General features: G+C 42.7%; 1 protein-coding gene across 1 annotated transcript in view; it reads left to right on the plus strand.

The window, feature by feature from the left end:
* Window positions 1-6,828: 6,828 nt before the first annotated feature.
* Window positions 6,829-16,496, plus strand: part of SNAPC3 (small nuclear RNA activating complex polypeptide 3) — a 36,496-nt gene continuing 26,828 nt past the window's right edge. Inside the window, exons 1-2 of the mRNA XM_075263692.1 lie at window positions 6,829-7,061; window positions 15,069-15,152. Coding sequence (XP_075119793.1) covers window positions 6,841-7,061; window positions 15,069-15,152 — 305 coding nt within the window. The 5' untranslated portion in view covers window positions 6,829-6,840. The remainder of the gene's footprint in view (window positions 7,062-15,068; window positions 15,153-16,496) is intronic.

Here is a 16,496-nt window from a genome sequence, read left to right on the forward strand (position 1 = left end):
TTTTTTTTTCATTCTCTTTTGTGTTTTTTTCATTGCAAACAAAATAAATGAAGATATTAATACCAAAGAGTTTGTGCTTGCAATCATTTTCTGGAAGAAAAGCAGTATTATCTGACAGAATTGCAGGGGTGCCAATACTTTTGGCCAACACTGTACTATTACATCCTGTGTCGCTAAAGGGTTAAATCTCATGCAGGGCTGAACCATAGATCCTAGGCACCCAAATGTTTTCACCAGTACCAGCCACATAGACAGATGTGCCCAAGTTATCACAAAAGCAACTGGTATAAGAAATAAATGTTCCACAAACTAAAGATAATCCAGAGCCCACAATAAACTCACATCCCAGGGGGGATGAATAAGAGGACACTGAAATGTGTCCAAGGTCAGAGCCAAAATCACAAGACAAACGTATTTCCAGTATCAAGCCAAAGATCAACATTAGAGCAGCCCAGCATGAACAATCAGGGTATGTGAGATTCATTAAAGTACATCCAAATAGTAATCACCTGGATAAGCAGGAACAGAATTTAAGAGAGTCCTGAAAACCATAGAAGCTTCACAGGTTCCCATAGTAACCTTAAAGCGGTTGTCTAGGCCAAATTTTTATATTTTAAATAGGCCGTGGAGGTGAAAAATTTTTTTTACTCACCTATCCCCAGTGCTCCGGAATCCTCTCAGTGTGTTCCATTTCTGCTGATAGGCTGTCTTCTCAAAGTGAAACTGCTCACTGTCTGTGACTTCCCATATCCCTTCTGCTGAAGCCTCTGAATGTCCTCGTCGCAGGTACTTCCACTGGAATATAACAATAAACCACAAGGACTCGACCACAGTGGGAGACACCGGAACACAGTGAGTATGAGTTTTTTCTATTTTTTTTCACCTCCACTTACCTATTTAACATTTGAAAAATTTGCCTGGACAACCCTTTTAAAGCAACAGTGGCTAAACTGAAATTGCTGACAGTAACACCATAGTATGCCAGTTTCAGTATTGCATCCTATCATAACAGACGTTAACAGACACTAACTGATGTCAATTTGTCCATTTTTTTTTTAACTGGTTCATTTAATGTATCAGTTAAAAAAAAACAGGCACATTAGCATCACTTAGTGTCCATAAGTGTCCATTTTTATACTGTCAGGTTTTTTTGCTTTTTTTGATTCTGTGCAGGAAAAAAAACCCAGACAGTATAATGGACACCCATCTGATACTGTCCATTACCAATGGACTTTAATGTTAAAAAATAATGGACCATCATGATCTTGAAGTCTGTCATGAAACCATTTGTTTTAACGGACACAAAAGTCCTGCATGTAGGATTTTTTGTCCATGAAAAAAAGGACATTTGACAGATTGAGTGTATAACAGACACTAATGGTCACTAATGAACACAAGATAAAATACCATTGAAATTAATGGAAATTTTAACAGATTTGTGATGGTTCAGGTAGGGTCCATTGCTAAACTGTCTTCCTAATTACATCACGGAAGGCAGATTTGCATATTCTTCGCATGTTCCTTTGCACAGTGGAGCGCAAAATGGCTTAATAAGTCTCCACACACCTAAATGGTGGTCTCTCCCTAAGGAGTGACGATATCCTCTTAACCCTGTCTAGAAGCCTCTCACCTCTGCCAGGTCAGTCTTCTCTGCGCCAGGCTGAAGAGATCCAATCAGATCGAAACAGCTGTCCTAGGCTGAGAGACTGTACTTGGAAAATCCCACATCATAGCAGCAAAGGCCTCTGGGAAGATCGGGCATGATGTTAACGGCAGCGCCCTCTATTGGGCTGCATGACTGAGGCACTGTCTTCCTAATTACATCATGGAAGACATATTTGCATATTCTTCCTAAAATCTTGTAATGGACAATAGCAATAGACAGTCACCAGCAGTAGTGTGAACATCCCCTTACAGTTCTTCCACATTTTGAAAGAGTCTTTAGTGGAAAACATAATGTGTGTAATTCATTAGATGCACGGTAGAGTTTATATTCTAAATCACTGGACTGCAAAAAATATCTATATGAACTGCAATTTCCATTGGCTGAAAACAAAGTTATTACTTTATTATCACTACGTGTATTTTCCAGGGAAGCTTTTATAGTAGGTTACTGGCTCTTATTGAGGTAAGCAAACAGACATCTAATACAATTACATTACAAATTCTAGGAAAATGGATATTTAGCTGCCTGCATTTTGATGGGGAACTTGATATATTGCTTCAAATGCAGAGGTAATTGACTGTGCATTAAGTTTTGTATTAACTTGACTCTCAATGTCATTGGTCAACATACTAACCCAGTACAACACCTCTCTTCATTTCAAATACTTTGTGTGCTTATATTCTTTCAGCGATTGATGTTTATTTGGATTGAGACCAATACCGCTTTTAAGCTTATACACACTACTATGGTATTCAAAAACATTTTTAACGTACAGATTTACATAGATGTATACTTTGTGGGTAATACATTAAAAGAGTAATTTTTTTTCACCCCACTTGGCCTATTTAAATTATAAAAATTTTGCCTGGACAACCTCTTTAAGATTACTGTGACAACCTGTGAAGCTTCTACAGTTTTTAGGGCTCTCTTAGGCTCCGTTCTCACGGAGTAACACACCGTTCATTCTGACAAATTTTAGGTGTTAGAGTGAGGCGCTTCAAAACAGATCCCGTTGACTTCAATGGGTGCCGGCTTACGCGCATATTACAGTGAAAGCAATAGGTAATATAGCCTCCCATTGACTTCAATGGGTAGCGCACGTAAGACCGAACCCATTGAAGTCAATGGGATTCTGTTTTACGCCAGTCACTCTGAACGTGTTTACAGAATGAGTGGAGTGTTAACTCGGTGTGAAAGCAGCCTTAGGCTAATCCAATTAGCAGCTGAGGACAAATATTTTAATTCATGTTCCTGCTTTTCCAGATGCCTGTTATTTGGTTGTACCGTAATCTGACATACGGGTCATTCCATGTCAAGCAGACCAGTGCTTGGTCTTGGTGGAACCTCCAGTGAAAAGTCAACAGTGCCCCAGGTATTTGATATCTGGCCCTAAAAATTTACAGAACCTCGTTTCAAACATACATGTACATCCTTATAAATTTTCAGCAAAATCCATAGTGGCCCCTGCACACATTATTATACCCCATAGTGGCCCCTGCACACATTATTATATCCCATAGTGGCCCCTGCACACATTATTATACCCCATAGTTGCCCCTGCACACATTATTATACCCCATAGTGGCCCTGCACACAGTATTATACCCCATAGTGGCCCCTGCACACACTATTATACCCCATAGTGGCCCCTGCACACATTATTATATCCCATAGTGGCCCCTGCACACAGTATTATACCCCATAGTGGCCCCTGCACACAGTATTATACCCCATAGTGGCCCCTGCACACATTATTATACCCCATAGTGGCCCTGCACACAGTATTATACCCCATAGTGGCCCCTGCACACACTATTATACCCCATAGTGGCCCCTGCACACATTATTATACCCCATAGTGGCCCTGCACACAGTATTATACCCCATAGTGGCCCCTGCACACATTATTATATCCCATAGTGGCCATGTACACAGTATTATACCCCATAGTGGCCCCTGCACACATTATTATACACCATAGTGGCCCTGCACACAGTATTATACCCCATAGTGGCCCCTGCACACACTATTATACCCCATAGTGGCTCCTGCACACAGTATTATCCCCCATAGTGGCCCTGCACACAGTATTATACCCCATAGTGGCCCCTGCACACATTATTATACCCCATAGTGGCCCCTGCACACAGTATTATACCCCATAGTGGCCCCTGCACACATTATTATACCCCATAGTGGCCCCTGCACACAGTATTATGCCCCATTGTGGCCCCTACACACAGTATTATCCCCCATTGTGGCCCCTTCACCCACTATTATGCCCCATTGTGGACACCCATTAACAATTATTATACTCTGGGGTCTTTTCAGACCCCAGAGTATAATAATCGGAGACCCAGGGGAAGAACAACATAAAAATAAAAAAAAACACTGTAACTTACCTGTCTCCTGACTCCCCACTGGCGGCCATCTTCAATGACGTCAGGGACGTCATGTGACCGGGAGCCTGCGTCGCGACACATAAGGACGCAGGCCCCGATCATGTGACGTTTGAGACGTCACACAAGTAGGCCGAAGCCTGCGTGGAGCCTGGAGAGGTAAGTAACACAGTTTTTTTATGTTCAGTTACCTCTCCTGCACTTCCGATCATTATACTCGGGGATCCGAAAAGACCCCCGAGTATAATAGTGCTTGTGGGGCCCGCAGTGTCACTTACCGATCCCGGCCCCTGCCAGGATCGGTAAGTATATAGGGCCCGTTAGCGGCTGGAGTAACTCCAGCCGGTAACGGCCTATTAAAAAAAAAAAAACGCAGCGGTAGCGGCTGCCACCGGGCCCCCAATGTCCCGGGCCCTGTGGCAGCTGCTACTGCTGCTACCACGGTAGTTACGCCACTGAGCCGAGCGCTTACGCCGTGTGAAGGGGCCCTTAGGATGGTTTTTGACTTTTGGTAAGAATTATTTGGTGGGATGCGCCAAGTAATTTTTTTTCCAGCAGGACCCTGAGTATGAAATAGTTGGGAAACAGTGTCCTACATGAAATTCATGTAACGCAAACCATAACTGTAACCAGTTAGTTACTCGATTGAGCTTACATTGCAATGTGATGCTTTAGCAAAATGAAACTTATTTGATCTGGATATGGGGCTAAGGGGGCGTTCACACTACCGTCGGTGTCCGACATGCAGTGTCCGCTCCTAGTGTCCGCTCAAAATCTGTCACTGCATGCAGGGTTCTTCTGTCCGCTTGAGAAGTCGGACATCTTCTCTTGCGGACAGGAAAGGACGGGCACGGAGTGCAAAACAACGCACCCGATGCCCATTCAAGTGAATGACAGGTGTCACGGACCCAGCTAGTGTCCGCTCCTAGTGTCCGTGACAGATTTTGAGCGGACACTAGGAGCGGACACTGCATGTCGGACACCGACGGTAGTGTGAACGCTCCCTAAGAGTAATCTGCAGCATGTCTGGTTTGTGGGGGCAGAGGGTGCCTATCACACAGCCTAGTCTATTTGTTGAAGAAATCTAAACTAATTTTTACAGTCTTATTGAAATAAATGAAGGCAAATTTAGCTGCCATATTATACTTTGCACAGGTAATTGCTGACCTTTGACTAGGCTACTGGCCTGAAGACTTAGACATTGTGCCTCCTGTTCCCACCTCCCCCCAGTGCATCCTGCCATCCGAATGCATTTTCCTGGGCGATTATAGAGATATTGCCACCTGGCGCAGCACTGCCATTTGTTTAAAACAGCAGAGAGAGTCCTGTGCCAGGTGGACATGCCTTAGGTGCCGACTCTGGCACCAGTGTCGGGGATTGCTCACTCCTGTGTTAACATTTCCATAGGTATAATTGACATGGTGCGAATTCCAAAACCAATGCGGTTTTGGAAATGGCAGAATGTCAATAAGACCTACGGAAACACCAGCGTTTTCCCTACAGGTATAATTTATAACATTCTGTGAAAAACCGCGTTTTTTCCGTCAGTGCCTTTTTGCTGTGGCCCATTACGTGGAGACTTAGGCTCGATTCATATCTGCGTTCGGTATTGCGTTCAGGAAGTCTGCTTGGAGGACCCTTAAGTACTATCATGGTATCTATCATACACCAATACCATACACATATCATTATGATAGACACCATGATAGTACTTAAAGAGGACCTTTCACCATTTTGCCCACAGGCAGATCTATATACTGCTGGAAAGCTGACAGTGCGCTGAGTTCAGCGCACTGTCAGCTTTCCCGATGTGGGCCCGGTGTGAAGAGCTTACGGTCCCGGTACCGTAGCTCTTCTATGGTCAGAAGGGCGTTTCTGACAGTTAGCCAGAGACGTCCTTCTTCACAGCACAGCCAATCGTGCTGTGCTGTGAGAGCCGGGAGGAACGCCCCCTCCCTCTGCTCGCAGTACTCGTCCATAGACGAGCATTATCAGGGAGGGAGGGGGGAGTTCCTCCCGGCTCTCACAGCACAGCGCGATTGGCTGTGCTGTGAAGAAGGACGTCTCTGGCTAACTGTCAGAAACGCCCTTCTGACCATAGAAGAGCTACGGTACCGGACCGTAAGCTCTTCACACCGGGCACAGATTGGGAAAGCCGACAGTGCGCTGAATTCAGAGCACTGTCAGCTTTCCGGCAGTATATAGCACTGCCTGTGGGCAAAATGGTGAAAGGTCCTCTTTAAGGGTTAATAAGCAGTTATTATGTGTGCTTTCATAAGCTTACCGCGTGTCAACGTGTTCGGTATTCCGTCCCCAAGCGGACATCCCGAACGGAATACCGAACGCAGATGTGAACCAGGCCTAAGATAATCATGGCAGGGTTTCTGACAAGTTTCAGATAACAGAAAGTTCCTGCATTCAGGGTCGTATCCATTGGCAATCGATCAAGACAACAAACTGTCACCACTGAAAAAAATGTTACGTCTATGGGAAAAGCCTTTCAATATTTAATAAAGACTATTTTTTTAAATTATTTTACGAAGTTTAAAATAAGTTAACGTTTTTAATTTTGACGGCACATCTGACTGCATATAAATGGTGTGTAAATTCAGGCTGTCCACTCAGCCACTGTGAGCAGCCTCTCCTCATTGTTGTCATTACACGTAAAGGTTTCTGGGTCTTGTAGTTTAGGACGCCGCCGTCACTTACGTAGCTATGAGTCATGAACTACAATCCCCGGAATGCCTTGCGGCTTGCAGCGGTTCCTGGTACAGCATGGCGGGGATAGCGGATGAAAACATTCCCCAGTATGAGGTTACACATGTGAACACCAAGAAGATACATGTGGCCTCCTTCGGAGATCTGTGGAGGCAGAGTCTGAGTGGTTGCGACCTGACTCTAGCGGAGGAGTCTTACGTGGATGTGGAGGATGACGAGCTGGCTGCAGAGCTAGACTGCACGACGGACATTGCTGCGGAGATCAAGAGCTTGTGCAGGTCAGTGGCGGCTGTGCCATCACATAGTATAGTGTGAGTGAGGAGGGAGAGCTATTGCAAGCTCTGCATATCTACAGAAAAGATTGTATAGGGTGTATCTGCTGCTCAGTGGCTTTATTGTATAGGGTGTATCTGCTGCTCAGTGGCTTTATTGTATAGGGTGTATCTGCTGCTCAGTGGCTTTATTGTATAGGGTGTATCTGCTGCTCAGTGGCTTTATCCTCAAAATTCAGGATATGGTGACTGTGTGGTTTCTCCATACTCTTCAGTTCATGCTGCAGATAAGCGGTGTGACATCCAGAGCAAATCCTGCAGCATTTGTCACAGATGTTACTGCAGTTCCGTTCCGTATTGGTGTCGTTTCACAGGCAATGACCCAGATTGACCATTCTGGTTACGCCTAGACGCTGGCGGAAAGTTGGCGCATCTAATGTGGGCTTTGACTTGCTAGACATGTGAGTGTGGATTCTAAGAAAAAGGTTGTGCTGTAAAATGTGTCTTTCCGTCATTCTGAGTGTAAAATAAAAAGAGCCACTGTAAAATGATGACGTGACAGGATGAGCTAAAACATGACATTAAAAACCGGTCTGGTGTCTTCGTCAGGCCACTCTATAATCATAGCTTCCGCCAGAAGTAAGGTAGCGCTGCTCTTATTTCTGTGGGTTGTTCCTAGTGTGAAAAGGTGACAGCAAGAGTGCTTGGAGTCCCCTTTAATGTCTAATGTTCTCATCCTATGACAAATGAATGCAATGGACACTAAGGGCTCGTTCACATCTGCGCCCGGGGTCTCCGCTTTCAGGTTTTGGGAAGGAAACAGAAACCTGCAGTTATGTTTCAATTTTATGTTCTCTGCAGCGAAACCATGTTTTTTTTAACCGGACACAGAGTCGGACATACAGGACTTTGTATCTGATTTTAAAAAAAATGGTTTCGCCGCGGAGAGCATAAAACGCTCACCGGCACTCACGGCCGGACTCGGCATGACAGGTTTCCATCCTCTGCGTGCAGAAGACGGAAACTGAAAGCAGAGACTCGAACGCTAGTGTGAACCCAGTGTCATAATGGTAGTGTGAACCTACCCTTCCATAGATTAAGGTCACGTGAAACCAATGCCTTTTGTACCTTGCAATTTCTGGCCTTTGTTGCCGAGATATGCTTAGAAGGGTAAGTATGCAAATTGTTAGTCTCGAGCATTTCTCCAGACGTCTACATTCCATTGTGCTGTAAAGGGGGCATTCACACTTGCACCCTGTGTCATTCCGCTGGGTTTCCATCCTAAGCCCCGGAGAAACTGCATAGGGGACGGCTTCCCAGCAGTCAGTTTTAAAACCCATTAATTTGAATGGGTTTTGAAAGCAAACTGCCGGTGTCCGTATGCAGCTTCTCTGCGGGGAAATCTTTTTTTTTTTTTTTTTTTTTTTTTTTTTTTTTTTTTTTTTTTCTTTGACTGGACACAAAGTCCTGTATATCCAACTTTGTGTCTGGCCAAAAAAAAAAAGGTTTTCCCTGTGGAGAGGCTGCATACAGACACCGGCAGTTTGCTTTCAAAACCCATTCAAATAAATGGGTTTTAAAACTGACCACCGAGAAGCCGTCTGCTATGCAGATTCTCCTGGGCTTACAATGCAATGACACAGAGCTCTCAGGGGCGCAAGTGTGAACTCCCCCCTCAGTGTCAGGCAACTTCAAGCTATTACTCCATCAGCTATCCAAAACAACCAAGACTAGCTATAAAACCATACTATGTGTTGTTTCACTCAGTGACACTTTGTAAGTGCAGCTGTAGTCATTTACTACATAACCTTATATCATATTCCTAAGGAGTAAATAATCCTCAGTGGTAATCTACCGTATATACTCGAGTATAAGCCGAATTTTTCAGCCCAGTTTTTGTGCTGAAAAAACCTCCCTCGGCTTATACTCGAGTCAGCAAAAAAAAAAAAAAAAATTTTTTTTTTTTTTTTTTTTTTAGGAGGGTGAGGGGGGTTTATGACCAGCCACAATGTCAATGTATAGAATCTCCCATAAAATAGTGCAGAAATAAATAAAAGTTCTTAATCCCGCCTTTCCCTAGAATACATACAAAAATAGAAAATGACTGTGAAACACATACACATTAGGTATCCCTGTGTCTGACAGTGCCCTGTCTACTGAATATAGGGTATCTGCAGTGCTCCTGTTCCGTCAGGAAGGGGTTAATAGGAGCACTGCAGATACCCTATATTCAGCCAGGATGAATTCCAAGTGGGGGAAAAAAAAAACAGTCCTCAAGCTCAGGGAAGGGGCAGACAGACAACCAAAACACCCCCTCCCCTTCCCCAGCATCTACTGCACCCAAAAACTACGACCATTTTAATTTTTGAAATTTTCCAGTAGCTGCTGCATTTCCCCCCCTCGGCTTATACTCGAGTCAATAAGTTTTCCCAGTTTTTTGTGGTAAAATTAGGGGGGTCAGCTTATACTCGAGTATATACGGTATATCTGAGAAAGTTGGGAGAATGAAGAAATATTGCCAAAATTTTTTTTTAGCAATACCAGTCTGGTGTTTGTGGTGACATCCCAAATGGTCCCAAAAGAAAAGTGACAAATATGGTGGAGTGACTTCAACACAAATGAACTTGACCCTCTCCTTTTGAACGCGTTTCAAAATCTAGACTGTTTTATTGTCTAACACAGGTGAGCTTGTCTGTTTCCTTTACAACAAACTTGAAAACTAGACGATTTTCTACATTAGCAGAGCAGCTCGAATGTCATTGCTTCGGAGGAGAGCACATAACTGTACAATAAGTAATTATTTAATACCATTACACTACACCCAGTTTCCAAATGGAGGGGATACTTTTTTTTTTTCTTTACTGGAGTCATACTTTAACTCTGACCCTGCATGGGCATAGTGTTTAGTGGTTACCACAGTAGGTGATTGTATCCACTATCTTAGTGTTTGCCATCACAAATTGGTACAAGGCTTGGTGGCGGTAAATGCCTCTTAGGCTGAGGCCCACACTGCAGAAATGCAGCTTTTTTTTTTTTTTTCTGTAGATTTTGCTCCATTTTTTTTGAGCCAAAGCCAGGAGTAGATGGATTAGAAGGTAAAAGTATATAAGCATCCACTCAGAGTTTTTTGGCGAGGATTTTGGCGCTGAATTTGTGTCAGAATCAATGTGGAAAAAACGCCTCCCTATAGAGTTCTATGGGTTCTGCTAGCTTTTTTTTTTTCGCTAAAAAGCTTCCTTCAGGCGGTTTCCACCTGAAAAACCAATGCAGTCAAAGGGAGGCGGAAAATCCACGTGGACTTGGCAAAAACCATGTCATAAAACCACTGGCTTTTTTTTTTTTTTTTTTTTTTTTCAAGGGCCATACACTGTGCTGGAGGGAAAAAAAAAACATTTCCTAATTCCTGAAGCTGATTTTTTTTCCTCACCAAAAAACTTTGTGTGAATGGACCCTAACTTCCTATTCCCAATCCTTTTGTAACCATTCTTGGTTTTGGCTCAAAAAACCGCTGAAAAATCTGCAACAAAAAAAGCTGCCTTTCTGCAACGTGGGGCTTTAGCCTTAAAAGAGGACTTATCACCTCTAACAAGTCTAGCTGTTTGCATCCTTTCCTGAGCAATAATTGCAGTTACTTTTCGTGTCTGATATGCTATTTAGGCTCTGTAGTGTCAGGCAGGCAGGAAAGGGAGCATGATTTTGAGCTCTGAGTCACAACCTCTTGCCTGCTCTTGCCTGATTCTTGACTTTGCATAGGCACAAAAAACAAACTACACTGATTGCTCAGGAATGGTGGAGGCTAGAGAAAAATTCCAACTGTGCTGGAATCAATGGGGCAGTGGCTATTAACATATGCTAAGAACTGGAGTTGGTGGAGGTGGAGAAAGGTTTTCTTTAAAGGCACAAAACTAGACAGAAGCAACAGAAGTCTCTTTTATTTGTTGCATCTTGGCTTGGCAGACCATTTTTCTCTAAATATAATAGAATCAACTTTCCTGTATACGTGTGTAAGTTCATATTTATGGATTTAGGCCCGGTTCACATCTGCGTTCGGGATGCGCTTGGGAGTCGTTTCTCTACCCCCCCCCCCCGAACGGAATACCGAACGCATCAAAAAGCGGTGAGCAATGAAACCACATGAACCCCATAGACTATAATGGGGTCTTTGTGTTTTCTGCGCGGTGTCTGAATGAATCATCTGGAGAGAAAAGTACTTCAAGCAGCCCTTTCCTCTTCCCATGTTTTATGCAGGCGCCACACGGAAAACATTATAGTCTGCGTGGTTTCATTGCTTACCGCTTATTAATGCATTCGTTATTCCGTTCCGGGGGTCACAAGCGGATTACCCGAACAGAATACCGAACGTGGATGTGAACCAGGCCTTACTATGTGTCAAACTAGAGTGTTCTTACAAATCATAGTGGGGCAGATTTGTTATGCTTTTTACATCAGAGCTCTAGTGTAAAAAAAAAAAAAAAAAAAAAAAGTTGCAAACCGTGGGTGCCTTGTGGCTCTATAAACACCAGTTGTGACATTTTTTGACCTCCTCATACCACTTTCTCAAAACCTGGCCTAAGTGATACTGGTAAATTATCCCAGCAAAGAGCTTGCTTGATTTCACTCCACACACACTGACGGTGAAAGAAGCGTGACTAATCCGTTTGGTTTCATGAAGCCAGACATTAAATTCATTACTTATTTTATGTCTGGAGATCAAAGTTTTTGTCATATGATGGTGTCAGTATATGCGTGTTTAGGGGTTATCCAGACAAATTGCTTCATTTTCACTCAGACTTATTTCCTGTATTTCCTCATAAAAAAATAAATAAATCCCGATTTAAAGTTTAATTATTATTATTATTATTTTTTTTTTTCATAAGTCAATAGCACAGGCGAAGATAAAGAAAATGGCCGGGTCCTGTACTTATTTGCATTGTTCTGTCACTGACCAAATTTATGAAATAAAAGTCTGTGGAGAGGAGGAAAGACGAAGAAAGCACTCCTCAAATCAGAGTGACATCTGTAATATAGAGACACAGTTATCAGTTTCTATCCAGCCTTCTCCTTACAGAAACGACTCGTGTAATTCTGTAGGCTACCTCAAATCTGTCTTTCTTCCTGTCTCCCCAATGCCATAGACTTCATTGAAAACTTCCATTGCTTGTTTGCGTATGTGACTGCTGAGGCCAATCAGTGGCCTCAAGAAGAGACTGTGGGACGTCACAAGTAGTGATGTCACATGCCCTTCACTGAGGCCACTGATTGGCTTCAGAGGTCAAGTGCGGCTGGGACTTCCACTAGAAGACAATGGACCATGAAGACCGGAAAGTGCTGGGAGACATTAGAGCACTGGGAAAAGGTGAGTATGATTTTATTTATTTTTAAACCCCCCCCCCCCAACAATTATTTGCCTGGACAACCCCTTTAACAACACTTTTCTTTAGAGAAGTATATTGTAGAGTTTGTTCCCTTTACCTTCAACATTGATTTATGAAAAAATAATTTTTATTATGGTTTAAAGGGGTATTCCATATCCAAGATCATATTCAAATATGTAGCTTAAAGGGGTATTCCCATGTACATAATTATTTTTAAATTTGTAGATAATTAAAACTTAAACATTTTTGCAAATATAAGTAATTAAAAATTGTGCAGTTTTAAAGATTTTCTCTAACTTTCTTAGTGGTGACAGTCTGTTGTCTTGATCGGTTGCCATGGATACGACCACTAATGCAGAACCTTTCTAAGGTCAGAAAATCAGCCATGATTTCCTTATTGTGACCGGGATATCTTCTGATACATGTAGTGCTCCTGCCTGATAACCCGGCTACAATAAGAATGTCATGGCTGAGTTCCTGACAAGTCCCAGACCATAGAAAGGTTCTGCATTAGTGGTCGTATCCATGGCAACCGAAGACAACAGACTGTCACCACTAAGAAAGTTAGAAAAAATCTTTAAAACTTTGCAGAATTTTTAATTACTTATATTTGCAAAAATGTTTAACTTTTAATTACCTACAAATATAGATATGATTATGTACATGGGAATACCCCTTTAAGCTATCTGAACTAAATCCCAACACATTGCTTTATCTATCTTGCTTAGATTGTCAGATCTTTCTAAATATCTGACATCAGGGGCCACACGGTGGCTCAGTGGTTAGTACTGCAGCGCTGGAGTCCTGGTGTTCAAATCCCGCCAAGGGCATAAAACCATCTGCAAGGAGTTTGTATGTTCTCCCCGTGTTTGCATGGATTTCCATCCCATATTCCAAAAAAGACATAATGATAGGGAAAAATGTACATTGTGAGCTCTATGTGGGGCTCATAATCTACATATAAAAAAAAATAAAAAAATCTGACATCGGTGTTTACAGTTGGTTGCCTAGGTTACAGACCATCTCTCTGGTCTAGCTGGTGATACAGATAAAGTCTTGTACTGTATATACAACTTTTCTTTTGTTACAGTAAACAAATATGACAGAAGCTAGCCTCCATTATCTTGTTTACATTAGTGTCAATGGGAACGGACATAGAATCAGTCTGTGTCTCTGTGTCTGTTCTCTGTGACGGTTTAATGTCTGTTGCTGTCATCCTCTGACAGAAAACAACATGGACATTAAGGGGGCGTTCACACTACCGTCTGTGTCCAACAAGTAGTGTCCGCTCCTAGTGTCCGCTCAACATCTGGCACGGACATTAGGAGCGGACACTAGCTGTGTCCGTGACACCTGTCATTTATTTAAATGGACATCGGGTGCGTTCTTTTGCACTCCGTGCCCTTCCTTCCCTGTCCACAAGTAAAGATGTCCGACATCTTTACAAGCGGACGCTCTCAAAATCTGGCGCGGACACTAAGAGCGGACACTACCTGTCGGACATAGACGGTAGTGTGAACGCTCCCTAACAACGGAGTGCGAACCCAGCCTTGCGGTCGATCGTTCACACTATGTGCTTTTGCATTGTTTTAAGAATATTTTCTTGTGTAATATAATGTTTTTTGTTTTTAAATTCCTTTTTTTTCTTACAAAAAAAAGTGAAATATTTTGTAACAACGCAATGGGTGGAGTTAATCAATCCCTCTATACCAGTTTTCTAGCATTCAGTAGAATGGCGATGTTGTCTCGCACATTTGGCGCATGGTCCCTTTTAAAGGGGTTGTCCGGGGAGTGAAGATTAGCTTACCTGATCAGGCAGACTCTTGATAATGAAATAGGTTCTGCCATACCTCCTTCTCCTATTAATTTCAATAGGAAAACTGCAGATAGCCAAAGTATATCGTGGGTTCGACTGCATTCACAGCAGGTCTAAAACACTGAAACTACTGATTAGCACTACTAATTGGAGTACATAGTAGTATTATTCTGTGTATGGGGACAACTGGGTAGCGTTATACTTTATGTATGGCATTGGGTAGCATTATATTGTGAGTGCAGCCACTATAGAGTAAGATACTGTGTTTAGAGGCCACTGAAGAGCATTACATTTTGTGTGGGCTAATGGAGAGCATTATACTTTGTTTTGTGTTTATTGGGGAGCATTATACTATGTGGGGGGCACATGAGAGCATTATATTGTGCGTGTGGGGCTACTGGAGAGCATTAGTAAGCTGCAACAATTAATAGTCCTAGTGCTGGAAAACCCCTTTAAGCTCACCATATACCGTTCACTAATTTGACTGATTCCATTATTTCTGAGCCTTGGTAATACTTTATATCAGTTTTTCTCACTTGTTTTGAATGCTTGACATTTTGAACATCGTGTTCTCTTCGGTTAAAGGAAATCATAATTTTATCACCAGTTTCCAAAAATGTTTATGATGCACGTAGGCAGAGGCAATTTTGTGCTGCTCATGGAAGTTCCATAGATTAATTCTTGGCAACTTACTTTACATTCAGTGACAGTTGTATAACTGTAACCACTGTATCATATATCATTTTTAACTTTGCGTGTTGAATCAATCTTACTGATCTAACAGACGTGGCAATTTATTGGTCATGTTTTTGACTTTTATAGTGTGGATTCGTTAAAATGTAATGAGGACGGAGAGGAAACGAAACCAGAGATTATCCCTGAAGATAGCTGTCTAGTGACTTTGAGGTATGCTTTGATCAATGAATAATTATATAATGTACTATTGAATAATAGTCTTCAGTATGTTGGTAGTCACAGGAAAAAAATTACTTATTTTTCTCATGTCTCTATGACAAAAACATGCACATTCAGGTATTCATGCTAATTCCCAACAGTCACATTTAAATTGTCACGAAAATGTCACTTTTTTACTACAGATTTTGAATTAATGGCTGAAATAAATATTACTGACACATAACTCTGGCGCCTCTTAAAGAGGACCTTTCACCATATCTGGGCACAGGCAGTGTTATATACTGCCAGAAAGCTGACAGTGCGCTGAATTCAGCGCACTGTCGGCTTTCCCGATCTGTGCCCGGTGTAAAGCGCTATCGGTCCCGGTACCGTAGCGCTTTACAGTCAGAAGGGCGTTTCTGACCATTAGCCAGAGACGTCCTTCTGCCTCGCGGCGCCAATCGCGCTGTGCTGTGGAGCCGGGAGGAACGCCCCCTCCCGCTCCTGATAATGCTCGTCTACGGACAAGCTGTGTGAGCAGAGGGAGGGGGGAGTTCCTCCCGGCTCCACAGCACAGCGCGATTGGCGCCTCGAGGCAGAAGGACGTTCCTGGCTAATGGTCAGAAACGCCCTTCTGACCATAGAAGAGCTACGGTACCGGGCCGTAAGCTCTTCACACCGGGCACAGATCGGGAAAGCCGACAGTGCGCTGAATTCAGCGCACTGTCAGCTTTCTGGCAGTATATAGAACTGCCTGTGCCCAAAAGTGGTGAAAGGTCCTCTTTAACTCTTCACTGATCTGAGGGTTGGTTCACACTAGCGCTTGTATTCCGTCCGGAAGGAGTCCGCATGGACACCCCCCGGACGGAATACAATTGCAATTGAAAGCAATGTTCTGACAAAGCACACGGACCTCATAGACTATAATGGGCTCCGTGTGCTTGCCGCGCACTGCCCGCACAAGTGATTCGTGCAGACTCCTTCTGGACGGAATACAAGCGCTAGTGTGAACCATTCCTAACACCGTTTAGCCTTAAACCAGAAACATTTTATCCCTCTGCATTCCAGGTTTCATAGTTTTTGCATTTTATTTCAATATAATTTTACAAGATCTTGTATTTCTTTGGTAGATAAGACTTTTTGATCAGTTTTTAATTACTCTTTGTTTTTGTGAGATGAACAGAAAATATCTATTCTGGCACCTGAATTTTAAGGTTTATGGTGTTTATCATGTGGAATCAATAACATACTTATTTTATTTTAGGGGTTGTTACGAACGTGGTGATACCAGTTGTGTTCCATTTTCTTTTCATTTACCTTTTTTTTTTTTTTTTTTTTTTTTTTTTTTTTTTTAAT

Source organism: Leptodactylus fuscus, chromosome 1 (genome assembly GCF_031893055.1).
Source record: "Leptodactylus fuscus isolate aLepFus1 chromosome 1, aLepFus1.hap2, whole genome shotgun sequence".
Classification (NCBI taxonomy): domain Eukaryota; kingdom Metazoa; phylum Chordata; class Amphibia; order Anura; family Leptodactylidae; genus Leptodactylus; species Leptodactylus fuscus.